Here is a 25,210-nt window from a genome sequence, read left to right on the forward strand (position 1 = left end):
CGCTACTACCGATTTCTTTTGTGATACTGGGAAGTCACTAGATCTCTTTGAATCTCAATTTCCTCATGTGTACAAGGTAGAACAAGCTATCTTCCAATGTTTCTTCCAGTTGTAAATATATAAACCTACTATTATTATTATTATTATATTATTTTCCAGTACTCATCCAAGTCTTTGGATGAATATTCTTTCAACAGTAGAGGATATGGGAAGAATAATCATTAATGGAGATAGGGGTTTTGGGGGGAAAGATATAATAAAGGACTGAAAATTACACAGATTTTCTACAACCATAGCACAACTCAGAGATAAGTTTATTAGGATATTTTGAAAAATAATTTTGAAGTATTTATGCTCATTAAATGAAAGAAAATATCATCAGGTAAAAGACCTTGCTTATAGTTCAATTAGCTCTCACTTAATTATAATTGCATTTGTGCTGATTTTCCCCCTATGGACATATTTTTGGGCAAGTTATATGCCATTATTTTATATGAATAAGATGTCTTGCCAACCTGATGCTTTAATTTTCTTCCTGGAGATGTCCTTCTTCATTTCCCTTCCCAACTTTTGAAATCAATATTGTCATCATTATAAAGAAATCAAACTGATCATAAGGAGGAATATTATCTGTCAACAAGGCAGAAATTACAACTTCACTTTCAAAAAACACTTATTATAGATTTTGTTTATTTGTTACCTCATAAATTGAATTTTCTTTGGGTTACTATCTCATTATTCTTGGATCTTCCAGAATTGACTGTCATTCAGTGTGGCTACCTCTTAAAGTGAACATAAACAAAGAAAGTTCTCTATTCATCCTATATTCCACATCAAAAATCACCAAGAACTTGCTTATCTGTCCCTAAGTGCCTGGAAATCAATCCTATTTGGAAGGAGCTAGAAGGATTTCTTTCCCTGTTGTTTTTCAAGGATCCTTGAGGCATCTAGTCTCCTGATATCAAGGCAAGGAATTTGTCTGGAACATAACACCCTCTCAATTCTTCCTCCTCAGTTTTCAAGGAATTCCTTTTGGGAAGCCACAGCCTAGATCTGCCTCTCAACAACACCTGCCACCCCAGTTTCTTTAGATGCCTCATTTCCATGAAGCTTTCTCTTCATCAACACATGTTGTCTTCTTGCAGAGAAAGATGTGTTTCTAGGCAGGGAACAGGATCTCCCCAGGGCTTCAATAAATGCAGCTGCTTACTCTGAACCAGAATTCTGAACACATACTGCTCAGTGAACACATACGGCCTTTTCCCCTAATTCATCAATCCCATCTGACACTTTATCTAGGCCTATATTAGCCTTTGCACATACAAGTCCCTCCCTTTTTTAAAGAAAGAACCTAGGATTTACAGTCAAGAGATCTATCTTTAAATCATGCCTAAAACACAATCTCTGTGATCCTTGGCAAGTCATTTAAACTTTCTTAAGCTTCAATTTTCCCATTTATAAAATGGAGCTAATAATGTCACCTACCTAAGGGCAGCTGAGAGGATCAAATGAGTTTATATATGCAAAGTACAAGCCTTTAAGAACTATATGAATGTTTATTAATATTGTTGTTATTAATATTTTTGCTATGCTCAAACTCCCTTTTTCAAAGGAGTGTGATGAAAAGAAAACTTTTCAAACCTTAAAGATCAGGATGATATAATGGATATGAGTATGGGATCCGAAAAAATAAGGTTTGGGTTTAATATCAGATATGATACTTCAAGAACCCTGACAAGTCACTTCATCTCTATTAAGATCAGTTTCCCCATTTGTCAAATGTGGGGATGACACTGGATAACTTCTAACATCAGTTACTCCTCTAGATTTATGACCATGTGTCCTCTGAACATGGGAGTTACTATTATTGGTCTTTCAAGGAAAAGTTGTCTCACTCATTCCCTGCATCTTCTTTGGGGACTCTAGCTTTTAAGAACAGCTGACTTTGACTAATGTGATGAAGAGAAGACTGGTCTCAGAGTCGGGAAGAGTAGAGTCCCAGGCCTCTTTCTGTCACTAAGTTATTTGAGTTCAAATATAACCCTTGAACATCAATGAGTAAAGGATCAAATAAGATACCATAGATAAAAATGCTTTGCAAACCTTAAAACACTAAATAAAAGTTATTAATATTATTTCCTTGTATATAAAATAAGGTCTCTGTAGTTCTAACCTCTGGTTGCTTTTAGTTCTCAGCACCTTAAAGCGAGTTAAACCCTTACACTCTGAGTTCCTCAAAAATGGGGACTGTCTTTTCCCTTTCTATATTTCCCCAGTGCTTAGCACAGTGCCATATATAAAACAGGAACTTAATAAATGTTTATTGGGTAACTGATCCTTAGTGATGCTTATACCTCTTGTTTCTGAATTCAAATCTGCTAAAAGTGAAAGGGAAAGATTTGCTTTCTGGAGACACATAGAGAATTCGAATCCCTTACTTAAGAGCTGAATGATCTTAACTAAAATATTTAAGCTCTGCAAGCATGGCTTCCTTAGCTTTAAAATGAGTATAATCTTGTAGGAATTTAATATGAAACTGGGAAGAATAGTTAGAGTAAACCAGAAATAGAAAAAGAATCCTTGAATAAATTTTCTCTCTCTGTCTCTGTCTCTGTCTCTCTCTGTCTCTCTCTCTCTGTCTCTCTCTCTCTCTCTCTCTCTCTCTCTCTCTCTCTCTCTCTCTATCTCTCTCTCTCTCACACACACACACACAGGCAAACCTAATATAAGGATAAATTAATTAAATAGAAATATATATACAGTCATTAAATGCTAGCTAGTTTGGATGGAAAGATACTAGGAACTGGGGTTGATAAAAAAAATCATTCAGAAGTTTTTGCAGAAACTGCATTTAAAATGAAGTAAAGATATCTAAGACATGAAGGCAAGGAATAAGTGAATTTTAGGCATGTTGGATAGGAGGATGGGAGAAACAGAGAGAAGAGCATCATGGCTGGATGCCAAAGTATGGAGGGGGGAGTCATGCCCAGTGAAACTAGGAAGACAGATGGGGGTCACATTGTATATATAGGTCAGTAAAATTTTAAACAGCGGAATATTTATTTTATTCTACAGGTAACAGGAAGCCACTGGAATTAGTTAAGGAAGGGAATCACATGGTCAGATCTACACAAACAAAATTACTTTTGTAGCAACTTGTAGAATGGACAGAAGTAGAGAGACAAGGCAAGAAAACCAATTAGGAAAAATATAAAACCTTTCTGAAGGCTTTCATCTCCAGAATAAAACAAAGTATGGATAACTCAATCACAAACTCTTTGAGGTCATGGCCAATTTCTGATTTATCTATTTATCTTTCCCAGAAGACATAGGGATAGTACATGACATGTGGTAGGGAAATTCATGGATATTTACTGAGTGAATTAATGAACTCACTACAACTCCTAAATTATATCAAATACACTTCTTAAGGGTGATAACATATTTTTTTCTAGGAATGAGAGTAACTATTCATACTACAGTATTTTAACTAATATTTTGTCATATCTGCATCAATTAATCAGTCAGCAAATATTAAGCATAACTATATACAAGGCAGGGCAGTTTGGGTATACAGTGGATACAGCACTAGGTCAAAAGGCAGGGAAATCTTAGATCAAATAAACCCAGACATTTATTAGTTGTGTGACCCTAAGTAAATCAGTTAATCTGCTTTGCCTCAGTTTCCTCATCTGTAAAATGAGGTGTAGGAGGAAATGGGAAATCATTATTTTTGCCAATAAAACTCTAAATGGGGTCATTAATAGACAAAATTGAAATATAACTAAGAAACACACAAGATACAAACTAAGATACAAACTAGAACAGTCCCTGTCTTCTAGGACCTTACATTTTATTAGGGAATGCATAACAAATTAACACACAAATATGAAAGAAAAACTCAAGGTAATTTTGGGAATCCATTATCACAAACATCAAAACATGGTATGACAGACTCTTCTTTAGTGTTGTCTATTTGTGCTACTGTCATATTTGTGCTGATATATTTATGTACTATCACCCATCTCTGCCTGCTCAGCATATCCCAGTCATGTTTCTAACAGTTTGTGGGAAAGCTTGAGTTTTGAGACAATAATGAACCTTTGAAGAATATTGGGTAAGGATGACATGAATAGATTTATGCAAACAAAAGATGACTGGAAGAATAAAGGATGGCTGAAAAGAGAGAAAGGGTGCTGTCTTGATGTACCTCGTGCATTGGATTTAAGTGATGATGAGTTGTACAAAGTTTTCACTCTTTATTCCAGAGTCATCAAAGTACAATGGCAAAACCAGGGAGAGGAAGACTGGAGATAGGCCCTGGATTTAGGGAATGGTTTGGTAGCTTCAAGGCCTTACCAAGTTCTGAGCTCTTCACAGATGGATCTTTAGCTGCATACATGGATGTTGAAACATATTGCTCTCAAATCTTCACATGTTTAGGGGAGACATCCCCAAACCTACTGACAAGTTTGAGGCTTGTGGATTATCTTCAACTTGTTTTAACTCATGTGTGGAGGCAGTTGTACCAGGGTGAAGCAGCCACATATACCACAACTTCCTTGAACCACAGAAGAGAGTTGGGAGAGGACACCAGAGGTGGATAAGGAACCCTAAAAAGGGCTAGACAGCCCTCACCCCAAAAGTGCAAGTCCTTAATACTGACTTTGTATCCATCCAGAACTAAGCACAAGGCTATGTTCATAATAGTTGCTGGATTAAATGAATGAATGAATAAATAAAAGTTTGTAGAATTGAACTGAGTTGACAGGGAAAAGGAGATAATGAATAAGAAAATGGTGACAATTCAAGATAGGATATGTGCCCCCTGGAAAAGAACTATGGAGGAGCTGAGAGAAGTTGTGATCAGAAAGTAAGAGGCATCATTGTCCCCTGGGAGCAGAGGAAGGATGAAAGAATAGGTGATTCTGAGAACTGTGTCTCACTAGGATTTTGTTTAAGGTTTAAATTCTATGACTTCTATGACTTTTGTCTTTCTAGGTACCCCTAGCTTATGGAACACAATAAGGATTTGGTAAGTATTATGACATTGAATACTTGTTTTCTACCAAACACCATCAACATAGTTAATGTACATTGGACTGATTTCTTTCCTCTTTCCTCCAAGAGTTGATGTGAGAGTCAAGTGAAAAAGCACAGGTAGAATGTTATACAAACCTAAAACACTTCATAAATTATAGCTATTAATACAATTACTATTGCCAGTACTCCTGCTACCAATACCACTACCACCACCACCACAAGCATCACCACCACCACCACCACCACCACAAGCATCACCACCACCACCACCACCACAAGCATCACCACCACCACCACCACCACCACCACAAGCATCATCACCATCACCACCACCACCACCACTATTACTACTACTGTTGTTGCTGCTGCTGCTGCTGCTGCAACTACTATTACCACTACAACTACATACTTCTACTACTACCTTACCATAATCTCTGGACTTTGCATCCTAAAGTAACTTCTAAAAAGATGTTTTAAAATGGAAGAAGATAGTTGACTTTATCTTTAATTACATTTAAATTCTCCATGCCAGGTAGAATAGACACTTCATAAAAGATGATCAATGAAATAGGAATATTTTTTGGAGAATGAGAGCTGAAATATCACTGAAACATATAATGAATTAGAATTAGCTATTTGAAGACAGGGGCTATTTCTTTTTCTTTTTTTTGGCTCTATACCTAGCCAAAAAAGGAAAAAAAGAAAGATATATCTTCAATATCTCTATCCCTAAAAATGGGACAGCTAGGTGGCCTAGTAGATAGAACTCTATGCCTGAAGTCAGGAAGACTCATCTTCCATGTTCAAATCTGGTCTCTCACATTGACATGCTGTGTGACCCTTCATCCTGTTTTCTTCCATTCTTTATCAGTAAAATGAACTGGAGAATGAAATGTCAAACTACTCCAGCATCTTTTGCTAAGAAAACTCCCAAATGGGGTCACAAAGAGAGGGAAATATCTCAACAACAAATCTCTAACAAAGTGCATTACATGTGGTAGGTACTTGCTAATATTTGGTGAATTGACTAAAACAAAAGAAATCAAAAGACAAATCTAAAGACCCTCTGAAACAGTCTGAGAAAAAAGTCACATTTCGCCTCAAACTGTACATTCCGCCATGAATTCAGCATAAAGTAGATCCTACACTGAGTAGCAGAAGGCCCACACACATTTTCGAAAGTAAAACCATTATTTTAAATACTGTAACATATTGTCCTACAAGCTGGCTCACCAAATGAACTTGACTGATGACTGAAATCTATGCAAGATGCTTTGCTATATTTTAAGAGTTTGGATGCTTAAGATTTTATTTTCATCTTGAAGTTCTCCTCTCACCACATGGAATCACTGAATACCAATTCCCTGGGGCCCCTGACCAACTCCTGCTTGTAGAAATTGTATAGAAAATAATTTCAGTGAGCAGACTTGCTAATTTCTCCATTTCTTGTACTTCTTGAATTATTTCTTGCTAAAGGAAGAAAAGATTTCCACTTGATCTTAGGTTTCTTTCTGCAAAGATCCAGAAAGTTTCAACTTTTAGTTGTACTTGACTCTCAATTCCTCTGTGCTGAATAATAGATGCAAGACAATTATATGCTAGATGTATTAATTATTCATTTGGATAATTTGAATTGATTTAAAATACATAATATTATTTTCTATTAAATTTCAATAAGACTGCCAGAATTCCATTAAATACCAAATCATGATCATAAATTTTCATTGAGGTTCTTATATAGGAAATATTAATCTCTTGTGAAATCAGTGATTTACATTAAATTTTGCATTAAGGGCCATGAATGTGGCTACCAGGCCCACCACTCATTAACTCTGTGAACTATTAAGTGAGTTGTCTGATTTCCTAATCCTTCCTACAAGTCTTTGCTTTGATAGTGTAAAATATAAGTGGGAAGGAGAGACATGACACCATGGGCTATATCTGTATAATGAGTTAAAGGATAGGTTCTAATTCAAGATATGTTATGTGTTCTTCAAATAATCTTAGTGAAGTCACCTGCCCTTTCAGGTTCTCACCTTCCTGATCTGTAAAGGAAGTGATCAGCTGGGAGCAGCTAGGTGGCATAGTTGATAGAGGACTGGCCCTAAGGTTAGGAGGACCTGAGTTCAAATCCAGCAACAGACACTTAATACCTACATAATTGTGTGACCTTGGACAAGTCATGTAACCCCATTGCCTTGGAAAAACCAAATTTAAAAAATGGCCAGTCAAGTAGTGAGAAAATGATATTCTGGGCTACCCTATTTTTTTTATCTCATGAGAATTGGGGATGAGGGAGGGGGCAGAGCAAGCAAACTGAGTAGACCCCTTATAGTGAACCAAATGGGAAAATATGACACTAAGTAGAGTAGACTAAGACAGAGTAGACTAAAATGGGTGATTTGTGATTTTCATCAATGGATACAGTGAATATAGCCATATTGATGAGGATATTGTAGACAAAATGGGAAGTCTAAGACAGTTTCTAAAGTCTCTTTCTGTTCTATATACTATGAAATTGGATTTATTGATTCAAATAATATTTTGACTCAGACTCTTACATGAAACATTTTAAACCATGACTAGATTCCACAATAAAAGAAATGGAAAGGAAGGAAGGAAGGAAGGAAGGAAGGAAGGAAGGAAGGAAGGAAGGAAGGAAGGAAAGATGGAAAATCTGGATGGATCTTCAGAGAATGATGTAAGCAAAGAAAGGAGGCCAAACTTGCCTTGATAGATGTCTTGGGAGTCAGTAATAATCCGAATTAGGACTTATGTCATCACAGAGAAGAGGAGCTACAATAGACAAAACTATTAAGTTAGGTAGGAGATGAATACAATGTCTTCAGCTATAGTTTGTTTTGAAATCTTCTTCAGAAACACTGCAATCAAACCTCATATTTTCTCTGATGACACACAGGCAGACAGAAGTGGGTAGATAATTATTTTTAATTACTTGTCATTATGCTGAGAGTATTTACAATGGCCAAGTACAAGGCAGGCAAGAAATTATTGAAGAAAATCAAGTTTGTACGATATGTTTTTCTTTCCAATGACATTGAAACGATGCATTTTCTCCAAGAAAGTTTGTTTCTTAAATGAATGAGTTTCCTTCCCTATAGATTCTTCTTTCCTCTACTCTTTATTCTTTCTATGTAAGTAGACCATTTTAACTTATACATACATGCTACAAAGGAATTTTAAAGTGGGGAATTTGAAGTCTCTTTTCAAGGACATAACATTGATGATTCCTGAAGATAAATAAGTCTTTGAATTTGAGCACTGAAGTCCTTTCCTACTGACAGATATCTTAAAGAGTATGTATTAGAAATGGAACAAAGAAATGTCAATTGAGACCATGGGCCACCCTCAAGATTTGATTAAAAAAACTAGTGAAATTTGCTTTATTTCATTTTTTCAAAATGTCTGAGATTTGTTTAGATTGGTAATTAATCCTAGTCTGATCTACAAAGGGAGCCACCATCTTGCCAAGAACACTGGTAGTTAACTATGCCCACATGTCTCCAGTTTTGTCTTATCAATCTGATAAGCCCCATCATGCCCAACTAGATGTCTTAGCATACAAAAGAATCTATAGCTGCTTTAAATTTTTGAAAGTGTTAAGGATTAAGGCCATCAGTGGTAGAACCTTAGCACCAACATCATGTTAAATAGGCACAAGTGGTACCAGTTACATTGATATGACTCAGTATGACTATGTGTATTTGTGTATGATTAAACATAATGAATGTCAACATATGAGTGTATTAATTTCTAGGTTTGAAATCAGAGGTAAAACTTTCATCTCTATAATTTGTCTATAAGAAGTAGCATAGTCACCTTTGAAATTAAGATGATGCAAATACCCTTTTCTCTGTAATGGTCACTTTCTACAATGCTCTAACAGGGCTACAGAGTTAGAAATAAATCAGAAATATGACATTAAAATAGCATGCAAAGTATGTAGGCAAATAAAAGACAGAAAAATTGGTGGGAAACAGGGAAGGAGGTACGTCTAATGATTTTATTTTTCTTATGGTTTGTCTACCAATCATTTTCTGTGAAGGTTTTATAGAAAGACATGGGCAGAAATAATGCAGGAGGAGAGTCATGATGGGAAGTTGATCTTTCATGATGACCTCAAAGATCCTTCAAGGTAAAAACAAGTAATAGTGTAATCTGCATTGGAAGTTGAGAGCTACAGCAGAAAAGCACCCCAGAGGATATATAGTTTTTACCAATGAGGGAAATGAATCCTAAAGGCATTGATTCAGTTACCTTCTCTGATTCACAGGCTCATAGATCTAGAATCAGAATCCCTGGCAAGCTTTTAATCCAATCTCCTATTTTCACAGATGGCAAAAATAACAACACCACTTTAGCCCAGAAAAATTAAGTGGCTTTCCCACAATCACAAATTATTGAAGAAAATCATGTTTGTGCAATGTTTTTCTTTCCAGTGAAAGTCAGAAGAAAGTCATAAGAACTGAACCAAAGTCCTTCACTCTGGAAACATTTCTATCATTGAAGCAACTATAACATTTAGCCTCCTCCCTCTATATTATACAAAAGAAAAAATGGGCGGGGGGAACAAAGATGGCAGGATAAAGGCAAGATTTCACACATGTTCTCCCCTAGATCACTCCAAATATCTTTAAGCAATGACTCTAATCAAATCTGGAGTGGTAGAATCCACAAAAAAAGACTGAGTGAAACAATTTTCCAGCCCAAGACAACTTGAAAAATCAGCAAGAAAGTTCTGTTACTTCCAGGGCTGTGTAGCCCCATCCACACCTGGGTTAAGTGGTTCCAATCATCCAGGAACATCCCACAGAGCACCTGGGTCCCTGGGGGCACCTAGGTCTGCTCCAGCCCTCTTAACCAAGGGATTGCCAAGGATAACTGGGAGGCTCACCAACATGAGCTCAGAGCCCAATGCAGCAAATTTTGCAGATTAGACTTGGCCCCAGGGGATCAAGAATAGGTCAGGGAGCCACCCTCCAATCAGGGGAAATTGCAGGGGTCACTTTGCTCTCACTGAGGCAAGACTCTGCTGCTTTGATCCAGATGCTTTCAGATCCAGGTTGCAGTCTGGGCCCCATACTATTAGAGAAGAGCAGGGACCCACCTCACAGTTCCAGGCAGAGGGGAGTGCCATGGTCATTTGCAGACTAGATCACAGGCCAGTAGAGGAGTCAGAACTTCTCATAAGGCCTTGGAAGATGTGGGGTCCCTGGGCATGTATGTGAAAACAGATGTAAATACCCACAAAAGTTTGGAACAGTGCACTCTCCACCCTGAGAGCCCTACCTTTAAAAAGAGTTAAAAACAAGTCATAACATGAGGAAAAGACAGCAGAGGAAAAATAATCTAAACATGGACAAATACTTTGGCCCCAGGGAGGATCAAAATGCACCCAGAAGATGACAAAGCTAAAGCTTCTGTATTAGTATCCAAGAAAATATTATTTGGTCTTAGGGTATGGAAGAACTTTAAAAAGATTTTTGAAAATCAAGTAAGGGAGGTAGAAGAAAAATTTGTGGAAGAGAAATGAGTGTGATGCAGGAAAATCAAGAAAAATAAGTCAGTAACTTAGTGAAGGAATTACAAAACAAAATGAAAAAAGTAACACCTTAAAATCCAGTTTGTGTCAAATGGGAAAAGCAGTCTAAAAGGTCACTTCGGAGAAGAATTCCTTTAAAAGCAGAATTGACCAGATGGAAAAGGAGATACAAAAGCTCTCTGAAGAAAATAATTTCATCAAATGTAGAATGGAGCTAAGGGAAGATGAGGACCTTGTGAAAAGCCAGGAAACAAGGAAAAAAATTAAAAGGATGAAAAACTAGAAGAAAAATGTGAAACACCTCATTGGAAACACAACTGGTCTGGAAAACAGATCCAAAAGAGATAATTTAAAAAATATTAGACTACCGAAAGTCATGACCTAAAAAAAGACCCCAGACTTCATTTTTTTCAAGAAATTCCCCAGGAATATAACCTAGGAATGATATCCAAGAAACAAAGGTTAAAATAAAATTGAAAGAATCTACCAATCACCTCGTAAAAGAAATCTCCCAAAACTGCCAGGAATATTGTAATCAAATTCCAGAACTCCAAAAGTCAAGGAGAATATATTACAAGGAACAGAAAGAAACAATTTAAATTATCATGAAGATACAGTCAATAAAACACAGGATTTAGCAGCATCAAATTAAGGGCTCATAGGGCTTGAAATATAATATTCTGGAAGGCAAAAGAGCTTGGATTACAACTGAGAATCACCTATCCAGCAAAACAGAACATACTATCTCAAGGGAAAAGATGAACATTCATTTAACAGGGGACTTTCAAACTTTCCCACTGAAATGAGCAGAGCTGAACAGAAAGTTTGATCTTCAGGATCTCAGATGAAGCATAGAGAGGGGTGAGAGGAAGGGCACTTTATAAGGAATTTAATGATGTTAAACTGCTTGGTTTCCTGAACGGGAAGATGATCCTGATAATTCCTATGAACCTTCTCATTTATTAGGACAGTTGGAAGGCGCATCTATAGACAAGGCAAATGAGGGAGCTGAATATGAAGGTATACTATATTATAAACATGGAGTTAATGGATGAAAAAGGAATGTTCTGGAAGAAATGGAAAGGAGAGGTAGAATGGACTTTTATTTCACATAAAAGAGGCAAGAAAAAGCTTTTGCAATGGAGTGGAAGGGAGAAAGGCAAGGGGGAATGAGTGAGCCTTCATTCTCATCATAAGTAGCTCAGAGAGGAAATAACATACACACTCAATTGGGTATAGAAATCTATCTCACCATAGAGAAAAATAGGAGGGAAAGTGATGGAAGAAAGAAGATAGGGAGGGGATGTAGATGATAGAAGAGAGGGAAGATCATGGGATAAGGTAGTCACATACAACACACTTTTGATGAGGGACAGTGTGAAAGGAGAGTGAATAGAGTAAATGGAAGGGGGGATAGGATGGACTTAATTACAGTTAGCAATGGCAATTGTGGGAAAACTAATGAAGCAGTTTCTCTGATGGACATAAGATAAAGAGAGGTTGGTATCTGAATACAGACTGAAGCACACTTTTTTCTTGAAATTTCTTTTTCTTCATGGGGAATGGGGATTATGTCTGCTTTTGCAACATAACTATTGCAGTGATGTGCTTCATGGCTACATATTTTAACCTACACCAAGTAGCTTGCTTTCTCGATGGGGGAGCTTGGTGGGGGGAGGAAGGAAGAGAATTTGAAACACAAAGGTTAGAAATACATGTTGAAACTTGCTTTTATATGTAGCTGGGGTAAAAAAATGTTTAAAAAGAGAGATGGGGGAGAAAATGGAAGCACAGAGCAGGGACGTGACTTTTCTGGAGGGACAAAAAATTGTAAACTTTCTTACTTTTGATCACAAACTCATAAAATCTCAAGAGTCAGAGGAGACCCTGGAAGCTAGATAGGCTGAGTGCTTCTCATATCTTATGACCTCTCTATTCATTTAAAAATTGAGGACCCATTCTCCAAAGTTTCTTTGACTTGTATTTATTGGTATTTGTTTATCATACTTGAAGGCAAAACTTAACATTATTAGGAAAATAGTTTTGACCTCACATACTCCCTGAAAGTATCTCAGGGATCCTGTACCCACATTTTGAATTCTGCTAAATATTTGAAAAATAAATCCCACTATAAATATATAGTACAGCTTTTCCTCCAGTTATTGGATGAAATCTTCCAAAGGAATGGGAATCTAATTTCCTCCTGAAGCAGCAAATTCCATTTTGGGATAGTTCTGATTATTATAAGTTGCCTAAATTTGCCTCATTACAACTTTCACCTATTGCTTCTTGTTCTGTAGAAGTCTAATCCTTCTTCTGAATGAAGACTTCCAAATATTTAGTAGATATTATTAAAAATATCAGCTAGGACCTAGAGCAATATTTCACATAGTTATGTCATAAAATCAGAATTATTCATTCAATGAATTCTTCTCCCAAGGACAACTTGAGAAGTGTTTCTGTCTCTGGTGAATGGAGGTAAAAAATGAGATTAAATTACTTACCCAAGGATCATCCGGTAAGTAAAATACTAGTATTTTAAAAAGACAGTCATGACCCAGTCCTCTCCCAAATTTTCTCTTGTCCAAGCTAAAGATTCCTAGCAAGGAATTTCTATTATATAATAAATAAAATATTATTAATAATAATGACATTTATATAATGCTTTAAAGTTTTCAAAGAACTTTATAAATATTTCATTTAATCCTTACAATTCTGGAAAGTAGGTACTATCATTATCCCCACTTCACAGATAAGGAAACTGATGTTTGGAGAAGTCAAGTTACTTGCCCACAGGCATAAGGTTTTTAAGTGTCTGAGGCAGGATTTGAATACAGGTCTTCTTCATTATAAGTTCAATTCTCTATCCACTATGCCACCCAGTTTCCTAAGATTACAAATTGCCTTTTTAAAAAAATATTTTATTTCATTTTTCCCTGATTAAATGTAAAAAGTGAGTTCAGAATTCTCCATTTTTCTCAATCCACTTCCTCTCATTTAGAATGCAAGTAATTTGTTAAAGATTAAAAATGTAGTCTTGCAAAACATTACTATAAGTGTCATGTTGTGAAAGTGAACATAGCCCCCCCCCCCAAAAAAAAGAGAAAATTCAAGAAAAATAAAGAAAAAACATATTCTTCAATCTGTGCTCAGATACCATCAGTTATCTCTTCGGGGATACATAGTTTTATTCATTAGAAGTCCTTCAAAGTTATCTTGAGTTACAGTACTGCTGAGAAAAGGCAAGTGATTCACAGCTGAACATTCTACAATATTGTCACTATTTTCTAGCTAGTACATTTCCCAATACATCTGCTCCATGTATTTCCAGGTGTGACTGAGAGCATCCTTTTATCATTTATTAAAAGCAAAATAGTACTCTATCATAATCACACAATTTGTTTGTCCATGCCCCAACTGAGAAGCATCCCCTCAATTTTCCAATTCCCTGTCACCAGATAAGAGCTGCTAAAAATACCTGTATACAAACATATCCTTTTCTTTCCTGTTTTTCATATTCCTTCTAGAATTTAGATCTGTCAGTGACTAGGTCACAGGGTAGGCATAGTTTTAAAGTCATTGGGGCATAGTTCCAAATGGTTGAATCATTTCACAACTCCTCAAAAAGTGCATTAATGTCTCATTTTCCCCACATCCCTTCTAACATTTGTCATTCTCTCTTTCTATACTATTAGCCAATCCAATAGGTATAAGCAGTTACCTTAAATTATTTTAATTTGTATTTTTCCAAATAAATAGTGAGGTAGTACATTTTTTTAAAATATAGTCACAAATTGCATTTATAATATCATCTGAAAACTTCATATTTCAAATCATTTATAAATTGAGGAATGGCTTTTATAAATTTGACTCATTTTCTATGTTTAAAGAATGAAGATTCTATCAGAGAAAATTATTTCAATATTTTTCCCAGTTACTATTGCTAACTGTATTTCCCTTTTAGCTTATTCCCCCACCCTACCTATTCTGTTTTCTCTCTTTCACCCTGTGCCTCAAGTGTTTTGCTTCTGACTAGCCCCTACCAAAATATTCCCTCTCTTTTATTACCCCCCCACCTCCCTCCTCTCCCCTGCCCCTCCAACTTTTTTCTAAGATAAGGTAGATTTCTATACCCAATTGAGTGTGTATGTTATTACCTCTCTGAGTCATCTTCCATGTAGAGTAAGAATCACTCACTACCCTCAATGTCCCCCACTGAAAAAGTTCTGTGTTACCTTTTATGTGAAATAATTTACTCTATTCTACCTCCCCTTTCTCTTTCTCCCAGTACTTCCTCTCTCACACCTTAACTCCATATTTTTAAAATTAATTAATTTATTTATTTATGGCAATGGGGTTATATGACTTGCCCAAGTTCACATGGCTAGGAAATTATTAAGTGACTGAAGTTGGATTTGAACTCGGTTCCTCCTGACTCCAGGGCCAGTGCTCTATCCACTGTGCCACCTAACTGTTCTTTAACTCTATCTTTTTTTAAATAAATTAGCTCTTCGAATTCAACTCTACCTGTGCCTTGCTTCTTCTAACAACCCTAATAAATGAGAAAGTTCATATGATTTATCAGTATTATCTTCTCATGCAGGAATGTAAATAGTCCAACAGTATTAATTCCCATATGATTTGCCTTTCCCATTTCCCATTTTATGTTTTGAGTCTCATTTTTGATGTTCAGATTTTCTATCCAACTCTGGTCTTTTCAGCAGGAAAGTTTGCACACCCCCTATTTTATTGAAAGTCTATCTTTTCCCCTGAAAGTAAATGTTCAGTTTTGCTGTACAGTTTATTCTTGGTTGTAATCCAAACTCTTTTGCCTAATGGAATATCATCTTCCAAGTTTATAATCCCTTAATGTAAAAGCTGCTAAATCTTGTATTATCTGGACTCTGACTCCATGATTATTAAATTGTTTCTTTCTGGCTGCTTGACCTGGAGCCCTGAAACTTGACACTAATATTCCTAACAATTTCATTTTGGGGATCTCTTTCAGAATGTGATGGATTCTTTCAATTTCTATTTTTTCCTCCTCTGCTTTTAAAATATAAAAATCATTTTCCTTGATAATTTTCTGAAAGACAATGACTGCTCTATTTTTATGATCAAGAATTTCTGGTAGTTTAATAATTTTTAAATTATCTCTCCTCGATCTATTTTCCAGGTCTGTTGTTTTTCCAATGAGATATATCACATTTTTTCTAGTTTTTCACCATTTTGGTTTAGTTTTATTGTTTCTTGAATTTTCACAAATTCATCAACTTCTCTTTGCTCAATTCTAAAATTTAAGGAATTATTTTCATCAGAGAGCTTTTGTATCTCCTTTTACATTTGGCCAATTCAGCTTTTTAAAGCATTCTCTATACTGGCTTTTTGGACCTCTTTTTCCATTTGATTCAGTCTGGTTTTTAAGATTCTGGTTTTTTTCTTTGTTTGTGGGGGATTTTTTTTGTATGTTTTTTCCTTAATATTTCATTTTTCCAGTTACAGGTTATGAAAGTTTTTCAACATTCAATCATGCATGTATATAAGTTACACAATTTCCTTTCCACCATTTACTCCTCAGCAGCAAAGAATCTAGTGAAGTTGAACATGTACTTTTGTGCTTAACAAATCTACATAGTCATTTTCTGTATGAAAAATTGGGACTAAGGGAAAAGAAAGAAAATCATGGGATAGGAAGGAAAAACAAGAGAAATTTTTCAAAGTGAACATAATGTTCACTCAGCATTTGTAGTTTTTGTTTTGCTTTGTTTTCTTCATCTGGATGTGGACAGCGTTGTCCATAACAGGTCTCCCAGGGTTGTTCTAGCTCTCTGACCTGCTGAGAGAAGGTACATCCATCAAAGCTGATGAACTCACAATGCTATTCATAATGTGTAAGTGTTCTCTTGTATCTGCTTCCTTTGCTCAGCATACGATGTTATGTTCTTCAGTATTTTTTTTTTTGCTTTGACTTCACTAAACTGCTGACTCAGTTTTCATGATTTTCTTGCATCATTCTCATCTCTTTCCAATTTTTTTATCTGCTTCCCTTATTTGATTCTCAAAATCATTTCTGAGCTCTTCCATGCCCTATGATCAATTCATATTTTTCTTAGAGACTGGATGTTGAAGCTTTGGCTTTATAATCTTGTGAGTGTGGATAGTAACTGTCTATATTCAGAATTATTTTCTGTTGTTTGCTCAATTCTTCATTCTTTGTTAAGATAGGGGTCTGCTTCGAGGGTTGGGGGTACACTGTCCCATGTTTTGGGGGGTTTTTGGCAGCTGCTTTCAAAGCTACATCTAAGGATCTTCAAGTTTTCAGTTCTTGAGAGGATGGCTACCAGTAGATCAACTTGAAGTGTAAGTAGCTTTGTTAAAAGGAAGAACCCCATTTGCAAGACTTGGAGCGAACTGAAATTCCCTTTATTAGGAAAGAGGACACAAATCCCAAAAGATGAAGTGATTTATCTAGGGTCACTCACTTATTGAGAACCCAAAAGGCAATAAGAACTCCTATTTTACTTACTCCAAGTCTAATGCCTTTTCCACATTGCTATTCTGCTTCTTGATCCATATTTACTGATTTTTCATTCAGTCACATTTACATTTTATTATATCTGGGCTCATTTGTAAGGCAGTGAGTTACTAAAATGGAGAAAAGTAAAGGTCTATCTCAAGTTTCAACTGACAAACTATCTTGGCTGTCTAGAAGTGACATCTTACCCGAATCATAAGCAGGGGAGGGCAAGAAAGCCATATAACAGTGTGTGTATCATTAGCTTCACTACAGTTGACTTCATTCACCAAAGACAGAAGCAATGTTCAATTTGTACCTGAAGGAAGAACAGAATGAATGCTTAATTCTGATTATACAATGTTCATGTGCATAAATGATTTGCTTATCCTGCTGGGGGTTTGCCAATAATCTGAAAGTTATATTAACAGTGGATTCTGATCTCCCCTAGGTATGAAAAGATATATTCACACATTATGTCATGACTTAAGGGATTATGAAAACTGCTGACTAAGAAATATGCAAAATAACATAAAATTCTTGCTATTTAAAAGCACCTTCCCAGTTCACAAATTGGTTCCTACTGCAGCTCAAGTTAATGCTGGTCATATTCCAGAAGATTCATCAGAATTCTTTTTCCTAAAAACTTATGTTTTAGTTCACATCACAGGGCTGGTTTTGATGACGGGTGCTAGCATTTTGAGGTCCTATTCTAGTGGCCACCCAAAATGGAAAAAAAAAACTTCATAGCAACACAGTCCAAGCTAGAAAAGACCTTCCTTGATGGTTATCTGGCCCAATCATTTATTTTACAGACATTCAAACTGAGGCTCAGAGAATTTGAGGGCCTTGTTCAGTAACTAACAGCTATTAAATGGCAGTCATACAATTTTAAATTAGGTTCTCTGAATCAAAATCCACTGTCATTCCATTACATGAGCCTATAAGACTAGTAACCAGAAGCTCCAATTTATATATTCTAAAGTTAATTCAAAAGCATTATTTTATAAGAAAACTCTTTTCTCTGAAATCTCATTTGCAAGACAAAAGACTGAATAAAAATGAGGCATAGATACCCAAATGGAAGATTTGCTATTTCTTGTATTTTTTTGAAAACTGAATATAAAATGCGATCTTTCTATTTGTTTACATTCTAAATTCACTTCATATTATAAGTTTACTTATTAATCCTCCCAGACAATAGGAAAAACAATCTTAATGCAATTGAGATTATATTAAAAGGGAAAGGAAAACAAAATATAATGTTTACTAAAGAAAAGCCTCCTCACTGAGCAACTTGCCCACCAGCTGGGTCACCTCTGTCATTTGTAATATACTCCCTCCTTGTCTGCATTTCTCAGAACCCCGAACTTCCTCCAAGGCTCATCTTTACAGTAAACTCTTCTAGGCAAGTTTTTGTAAAGCTACAGCTCACAGAGAGAAGTTCTGTCTTCCCTCATTCTTTAAAAATGCAAAGTCCATGAGGGCAGAGACAATGAGTTTCTATCCCCAGTATTTCTTGGGCCTAGTAGATTTGACTTCTAGGTAAAACCTTTCAAATAATAATGTAAATTGAGATACAATACTGAGCTCAAACCATAGCTCTATTAATACCTGTGTTGACCTTGTATGGGTCATATGTTATCTGTTTTGCAGCTACAAAATGAGGGAATTGGACCCATGGTTTTTTGAAGGTTCCCTTCATAGCTAAATCTACAATCCTATGATCCTACTGGCACTTTGCCCCTTATGGGGATGGCCCCCCAACTAACAGCAGCCTCTTTCTGACCCTGTCCAATCCTTCCATTTCTATTATAAATCTTTTACATATACTTAAATCTGTACTTTGTCTCTTTCCATAGCACTTTAAAGGATGGTGACTCTCACTTTTGTCTTTGAAGCCCTATTGCTCCTGGCAAATTGTAGGCATTTAATAAATTCTTCATTGCTTAACTGATTGTAGTCTCCTATTAACCGATTATGATTCCCCATTATTCACATAGTCTAGCTCTGGGAACTGAAAATTTATTTTTCTGTCACCTGGTTTTCTTCCCATTGTCATTCAATTATAGAAATAAGTTCTTGGTTTTATTTAATGGTTTCCATTTTAGAAGTTAAAGTTGTTGCTAGGCTAAATCACTGCCATGGAGTGATATCTTGGAAGTGGAAAGCAGGAGATAATTATCACAGTCCTGCTCTTTGTAATGGGTGAAAATTGCATCCAAAAGTTCAAAAAATGGAGAAATTGCCTTTAGCTATAAAGGGAGATGGGGGGGGGGGGGACCAGGACAGAAGATACAGGAAATTCCCACTTTCTCAAAGACACTGATATTATCATCATGGTATCATCTTACTATTGCAGAAAAGACTTAGCCAAAAAAGACAAACTGGAAGGTGAGGGTGGGTGTGAAATTATATATTTTTTAATTTAAATGTGAATAAATAAAAGGAGGCGACAGTAGTGAGTAGTGAGTTGCATCAGCAAAACTAGCATTCAAATCCTACCTCTGACCTACTGGTTCTAAGACCCTGAGCAATTTGCTTAATTGTGGTCCCAGCAACTCTTAAAAAAACCTTTAGGCTGCTATTCCTCAAGGATAGAGGAAAATCACAGCTTCCATTACAACTCTATACAATCTCCCCTTTCCCTGAATTGAAAACAATGGAACAATCATTGTCTTTTTTTTTTTCTGCAGGTGGCGCTCTCAAAATATTGGCATGGTTTTTAATAGATTGCAAGGATTTTGCACTAAAAAATATTTTGAATCAGTTATTTATGAGATTAGAGGGGCTTATTTAGGCCCTTCTAGCCAACACACAATCTCCCTATTATCTAAGGTATTCTACAATTTGAGATTTATGTCTTTGGGTACTGAAGGCTTTATTAAAATGGAAATATTTCTGGGAAAGGTGATGGGTCAGGAGTACAATAGACCAAGAATTCCTGGAGGAGATGGACAACTTCATTTGGGTATCCTTAGTGCTTCATCTAGAATAATGTGTCTTGAATAGGAACAGATTAGTGGATTTAATAATCATTTGCAATAGGCCATGCATTGAGTTAAACTAAGGATATAAATAAAAAAGTGAGAGTCTCTTCCCTCAGGGAGTTTACATTCCAGTGGCAGAAGTAATCTTCAATATATAGTCTGTTCTCACTTTGAATAAATTCAGCTTTAAGAACTCTAAAAATAATGTCAATCAAAAAAAAAACCCAAAACCAAAAAACAATGTTAACTTTAATGTGCAATAGTGTGTTCTCTCTGCTCCTGTTCCTCTGTTCAGCAATCCTTGACCTTCTATTTCCTACCAAAAATAAAACACTACAGAACATACAATAGAAATTTAATGAATGCTTGTTGTATGATTGTAACTTCAAGCTTTAATCACACTCTTAAGAAAAGCATACAGCTGACATTCAAATCCAACCCTTCAAATGAGAATGAATGGAAAACATTGATAATAAGTAAATCACCTCAGAAGGCCCAGGGACACTTGCTAACCCCATCTGTGCAAGTTTATTTACATTTAATTAAGGAAACTCTCCTGAAGGAAAAGAAAGTGCAATCTGGGAATCCTCAATTGTTTGAAAATTTGCACTGGCTGCCACAAACAAAACAAAACAAAATCCAAGAATAGTTAGGAAAGAGATTTATAAAAAGCATTTTTATTCAGGTGAGGATTTTTTTCTCTCAAATAGATGTTAGTCTGTTATTTTGGAGTAAATATTCAGAGCCAAGACTTTATAATAGGTTCTTAATCTTTCTGTGTCAAGGAACTCTTCTGAAGTCTGGTGAAACCTATAGATCTCTTTGTGGAATAATATTTTAAATGCATTAGATAAAATACATAAGTTTGTAAAAGAAGCCAATTATGTTGAAAGTTATTTACATATTTAAAAAATATTCATAGATGGCAACTTAAGAACCCCTGCTTTATTTAAGAGCTCATTAAAGGGTTCCATGAGCTCAATGATATCACACAATGTTATACAAATAAAAATCTATATAATTTTTTAAAACTTAGAGGAATGGATGTCACAATTCTCCTTAATATAGTTCCTTTCAAAAGAAGTTAATACTTATTCCTAATGCAAATATCTTGAACTTCTATTAAATTTCATTTCCAATCAATTTTCTATCAGAGATGTGACAAGGTAGGATGAATAAAGTGCCAACCTTAGACTGAGAAAGATCTGGGTTCCAGTTTAACTTCTCATAATGATCAGCTATGTGATCCCAGAGAAACCACTGAAGTACTCTGGACCTGATTTATTCCTTTGTAATATTGGAATTGTAAAAGGTTCAAAACGATAAAATGAATGCAGTGCATTTTTTTTTAAATCTTCAATTCCTATACAAATGGGAGTCACTATTACTCCAACATGCAGCTACCACCTGAAAATTTGGAGGGTTAAGGGCCATGTAAAGATATAAAAGATATAAAAATATAAATATATAAAAACATGTTCTCTTCCCTTAGGAAACTTACTTCTTTTTTGATCTATTTTTTTTTTGCAAGGCAGTGGAATTAAATGACTTACCCAAGGTCACACAGCTAGGTAGTTATTAAGTGTCTGAGTTCACATTTGAACTCAAATCCTCCTTACTCTAGGGCTGGTGCTCTATCCACTGTGTTACCTAGCTGCCCCTCTGACGCCCTTTATCTGAAGAGAGGGAAGTCTGAGTACAGAGAAATGTAACCCTTTTGTATTGGAAACAAATCTTGTAATTTTTTTTGTACTGTTCTGCCTTTAATCCAGGACTGTGGACTTAATAATAGGAGGCCATGTGTCTGGCCTGGGTCATTCTACTCCCAAACAGTCAATGCTCTTCCATTAGGTGGTAAGCCTGTCCTGATGTGCAGTTGGCTCTACCATCCTCCCCTTAAAAGCTGTGGCAAGGTTCCCCTTCCTTTCTGCAGTTTCTCCCAGCTCCATGCAAAAATCACCTGGTTTCTGTAATAAAATGCAACCTAATAATATCTATTGACAAGACTGAGATGAAGGTACATGGATTATATCCATTTGTTAATGAGGAAACTCCCTCTTGGAAGGGTCCAGTCTTTGTCTGTAACATGTCAGATTTGCATGCACATCTTCTGGCCTTAAATCTGCCATTATATAACCACTTCCTCTCCAAGTGGCCAAACACCCTTCAGTAGGCAACAATCATTTCAGAATCATTACTACCTTAAGGCTGAGAGATGGAAGGAATGTTAGAGATATCTATAACAAACCAATCGTTTTGGTGATTAATAAAAGGCCCTGGAAATTGTAAGAACTTACCTAAGATCATACAGGAAATGAAACTAGTTAGGATACAGAATTGTTCCACCTTTTGGTCTAAAAACAGAAAAGACGACATCCATGTGAATAGGGCACTTCTGCTTCTAGCATCAGTCAATTGGGAAGGCCAACTGCTACCCTTCCCACCTTCTTCTCTGCCACCAGACTGGGAAGACCTGTGCTCTTAATAATTAATGCTTTAATCTACTAACATATTGTTAAATCATGGCTTGGATCTAGTTGCTAAGTCCTTAAATATGTCAAGAAGCTGGGATGTCATTTGGGTTCTCATGCCACAGATACAAACCCAGCCCTTCTTTTAGCAGATAATCTCTGAGAAAGGCTAAAGATGCAGAACAATCTCTCACCTTCAGGCAACACAGCAAGAGCAATAGTCAACTCCTGATTTTTAAGAGCCTGCTGAACACAGCCTTAAGAAACATACTCAGAATAGGTACTTAGGCTGGTAGGCTTAGAAGTAATTCATTTGAATTATCTGCTTTCTGATAAGGGAGAAAAATGAACTCATTGGAAAGTTTCATTTCAATTCCCCAGGTCCTACCAATAAACTAGTGGAAGGCAAAGGACACTCAGCTGTCACAGCCTCTGAATTGTTCTACACTACAGTATATGACAGGTACTCCCTGGTTTCCTGTGAGATAGTTGACATTTCCATTCTCTGAATAAGAAATCCTTTCCTGGGAAGTAACACAGTGCTTTACCATTAGCAAAGAATTTTCCATTATATCCCTAAGAGGGTGAGAGTACAAGTATTACAATTCCTGTTTAAAAGATATGGAAACTGAGACTCAGAGCAGTTCAGGGATTCTTCATCATTAGAGATATCAAACCTTTGTATAGGCTCTCCCCCTCTGCTAAGAAAGACTCCTCTGACTTGAATTGCTAGCAACTTTTTTTTTTTTGCTAGCAACTTTCAAAGCTCACCTACTGTATTGGGTCATTTATGATTTCCCTAACTGCTGGTCATTTCCCCCCAATATCCTTGTATTTATATCTGTATATGCTGTCTCTTCAATGTAATACAAGCTTCTTGAGGTCCCAGATTGTGACAAGAACACAACCTCGATTTCTCTAGTCTGATATTATGTGGATAGCTTCCCATTGAGAGATCTCAATGTCCTCTCACCAGTGTTCTTAATAATACTGAAATCTAGCAAACATATTGATAAGTCTTGGCTTCGATCTAGAGGGTAAAACTTTAATATGTCAAGAAACCGTGATGTCACCTGGGTGATTGGATTATATACAGAATTTTTAAGATAACTGAATTTTAGCTGCTGCAGAAATTTTCCCAAAGTCCAGATCTGACCAAGTAACTCCATACACTATTCTGGTGGTATCCTCCTCCCTCTAGGATAAAATAGGACCTCCTCTTTTTACCATCTAAAGTCTTCCATAATCTATTCCCTCAGGGCCACTTCCAGTCCTCCTGATGCTTATCTGACTACTAGACCTAGAGGGTTCTGGAGGAGAAAGGGAGGCTGCTGACTTAGCACTCAAATGCAAGTATGGAATCCTCTACCTGATGTCATTTTTCATGGTCTTCTCTAAGATCAAGGTCAAGCTAATCTATTCCCTCTAGGAAAAAATAGAATCTCTTCCATGGAGCAGTTAAAGTCCTATATAATTTAGGTACAACCTCTATTTCCAACCTCTCTAAGACATTACTCCTCTTCTCACAATTCTTCACTGCTGACAAAGAATCATTTTTTCAGACTACACCTGTCTTCTCTCTCTCTCTCTGTATCTTGACACTGGCATTTCCCAGTTCCAGTGACTGGAATCCAGTCCTCCTTAACAGCTGAAGCTCAGGCACCATCTTCTGGTGCCTTTCCTGCTTCCCTTCCACCCCAAAACCCTCCAGGTTTTGTGTCTTCCGTCCCAAAATACTTCAGAGAGAACAACCAACACAAAAGTTTAAAAGGCAGCTTTTCCGTCTTACTCGAAGCCTAATGAAAGGCCGTTTTCTGGGGTCCCCCCTCATAGCCTCCAGGGCCATGACCTTTCCAAGCCCCAAACTCCACAATCTGTCAGTTTCTAGATTGCCAAGGTGACGGGCAAGAATTAGTCAATTATGGCACCGTTAAGTGACCGTGAACTTTCCTCCAAACCACCCTAACTGCGGCTTCTGCTCATGGCAGACCCTTGCATAATCACAAGGCTTCAGGCCTAGAACACACAAATGACCTTTTGAGTTTTCTTGTGTCAAGGAACAAGCCATGAAAACCCCACGTGACAGGAAGTGGAGAAATTTATCAGACAGGAAGTGGTGGACAGACACTCCCCCCATCCCCAGGGGGAGGGTTCAAGTATGAGAAAGGGGAGTTAGAAATTGGGCACTGACCCTAGCAAGGCTCTCCTGCCTCTTCTCTCCAGTGGTGCCCACTGCGCCGAAGCGGAAGCACGACTGAAGCCAACTGGGCGGCCCTTACCGCGCCTGCGCCACAGTGGAGGCCACTACCCACAAGTCAGGAGAGTGGCTTTGCGCATGCCTCGAGGCAAACTTCTGTCAGGGCGAGGCCAGGGCCAAGGCAGGAAGTTTTCTCTGCGCCTGCGCTGCCCGCCTGGGAGGAGACAGGCCCAGAAGCCTCCATGGAAACCCTCCCCAGACCCACCAAGACTTATTCCAGGCCCCCTAACTACTTCGCTTATATTTGTATTGACTCACTTTATGTTTATTTTTTTATTTTTACTTATTTTTTATTTTTAGATTTTTTTTTTTGCAAGGCCCCAAGGCCACACAGCTGGGGAATTATTTCACTTTATGTGTATTGTGTTACCT

The 25,210-nt window shown here is 36.8% G+C and overlaps 1 protein-coding gene across 3 annotated transcripts in view; it reads right to left on the reverse strand.

Annotated features, from left to right (window-relative positions):
* GRM7 (glutamate metabotropic receptor 7) overlaps positions 1 to 25,210 on the reverse strand; it is a 1,085,204-nt gene that overhangs the window by 913,201 nt on the left and 146,793 nt on the right. For 2 of the 3 annotated variants that reach the window (XM_074196078.1, XM_074196077.1), the window contains exons 1-3: positions 24,773 to 24,881; positions 22,408 to 22,464; positions 17,330 to 17,439 (exon numbers count right to left, since the gene is read on the reverse strand). The exons of the other annotated variant lie outside the window; for it this stretch is intronic. In XM_074196078.1, coding sequence (XP_074052179.1) covers positions 17,330 to 17,338 — 9 coding nt within the window. In that variant the 5' untranslated portion in view covers positions 17,339 to 17,439; positions 22,408 to 22,464; positions 24,773 to 24,881. Of the gene's footprint in view, positions 1 to 17,329; positions 17,440 to 22,407; positions 22,465 to 24,772; positions 24,882 to 25,210 lie in introns of those variants that run through there. 3 annotated transcript variants of the gene reach the window in all.

Source organism: Macrotis lagotis, chromosome 8 (genome assembly GCF_037893015.1).
Source record: "Macrotis lagotis isolate mMagLag1 chromosome 8, bilby.v1.9.chrom.fasta, whole genome shotgun sequence".
Classification (NCBI taxonomy): Eukaryota; Metazoa; Chordata; class Mammalia; order Peramelemorphia; family Peramelidae; genus Macrotis; species Macrotis lagotis.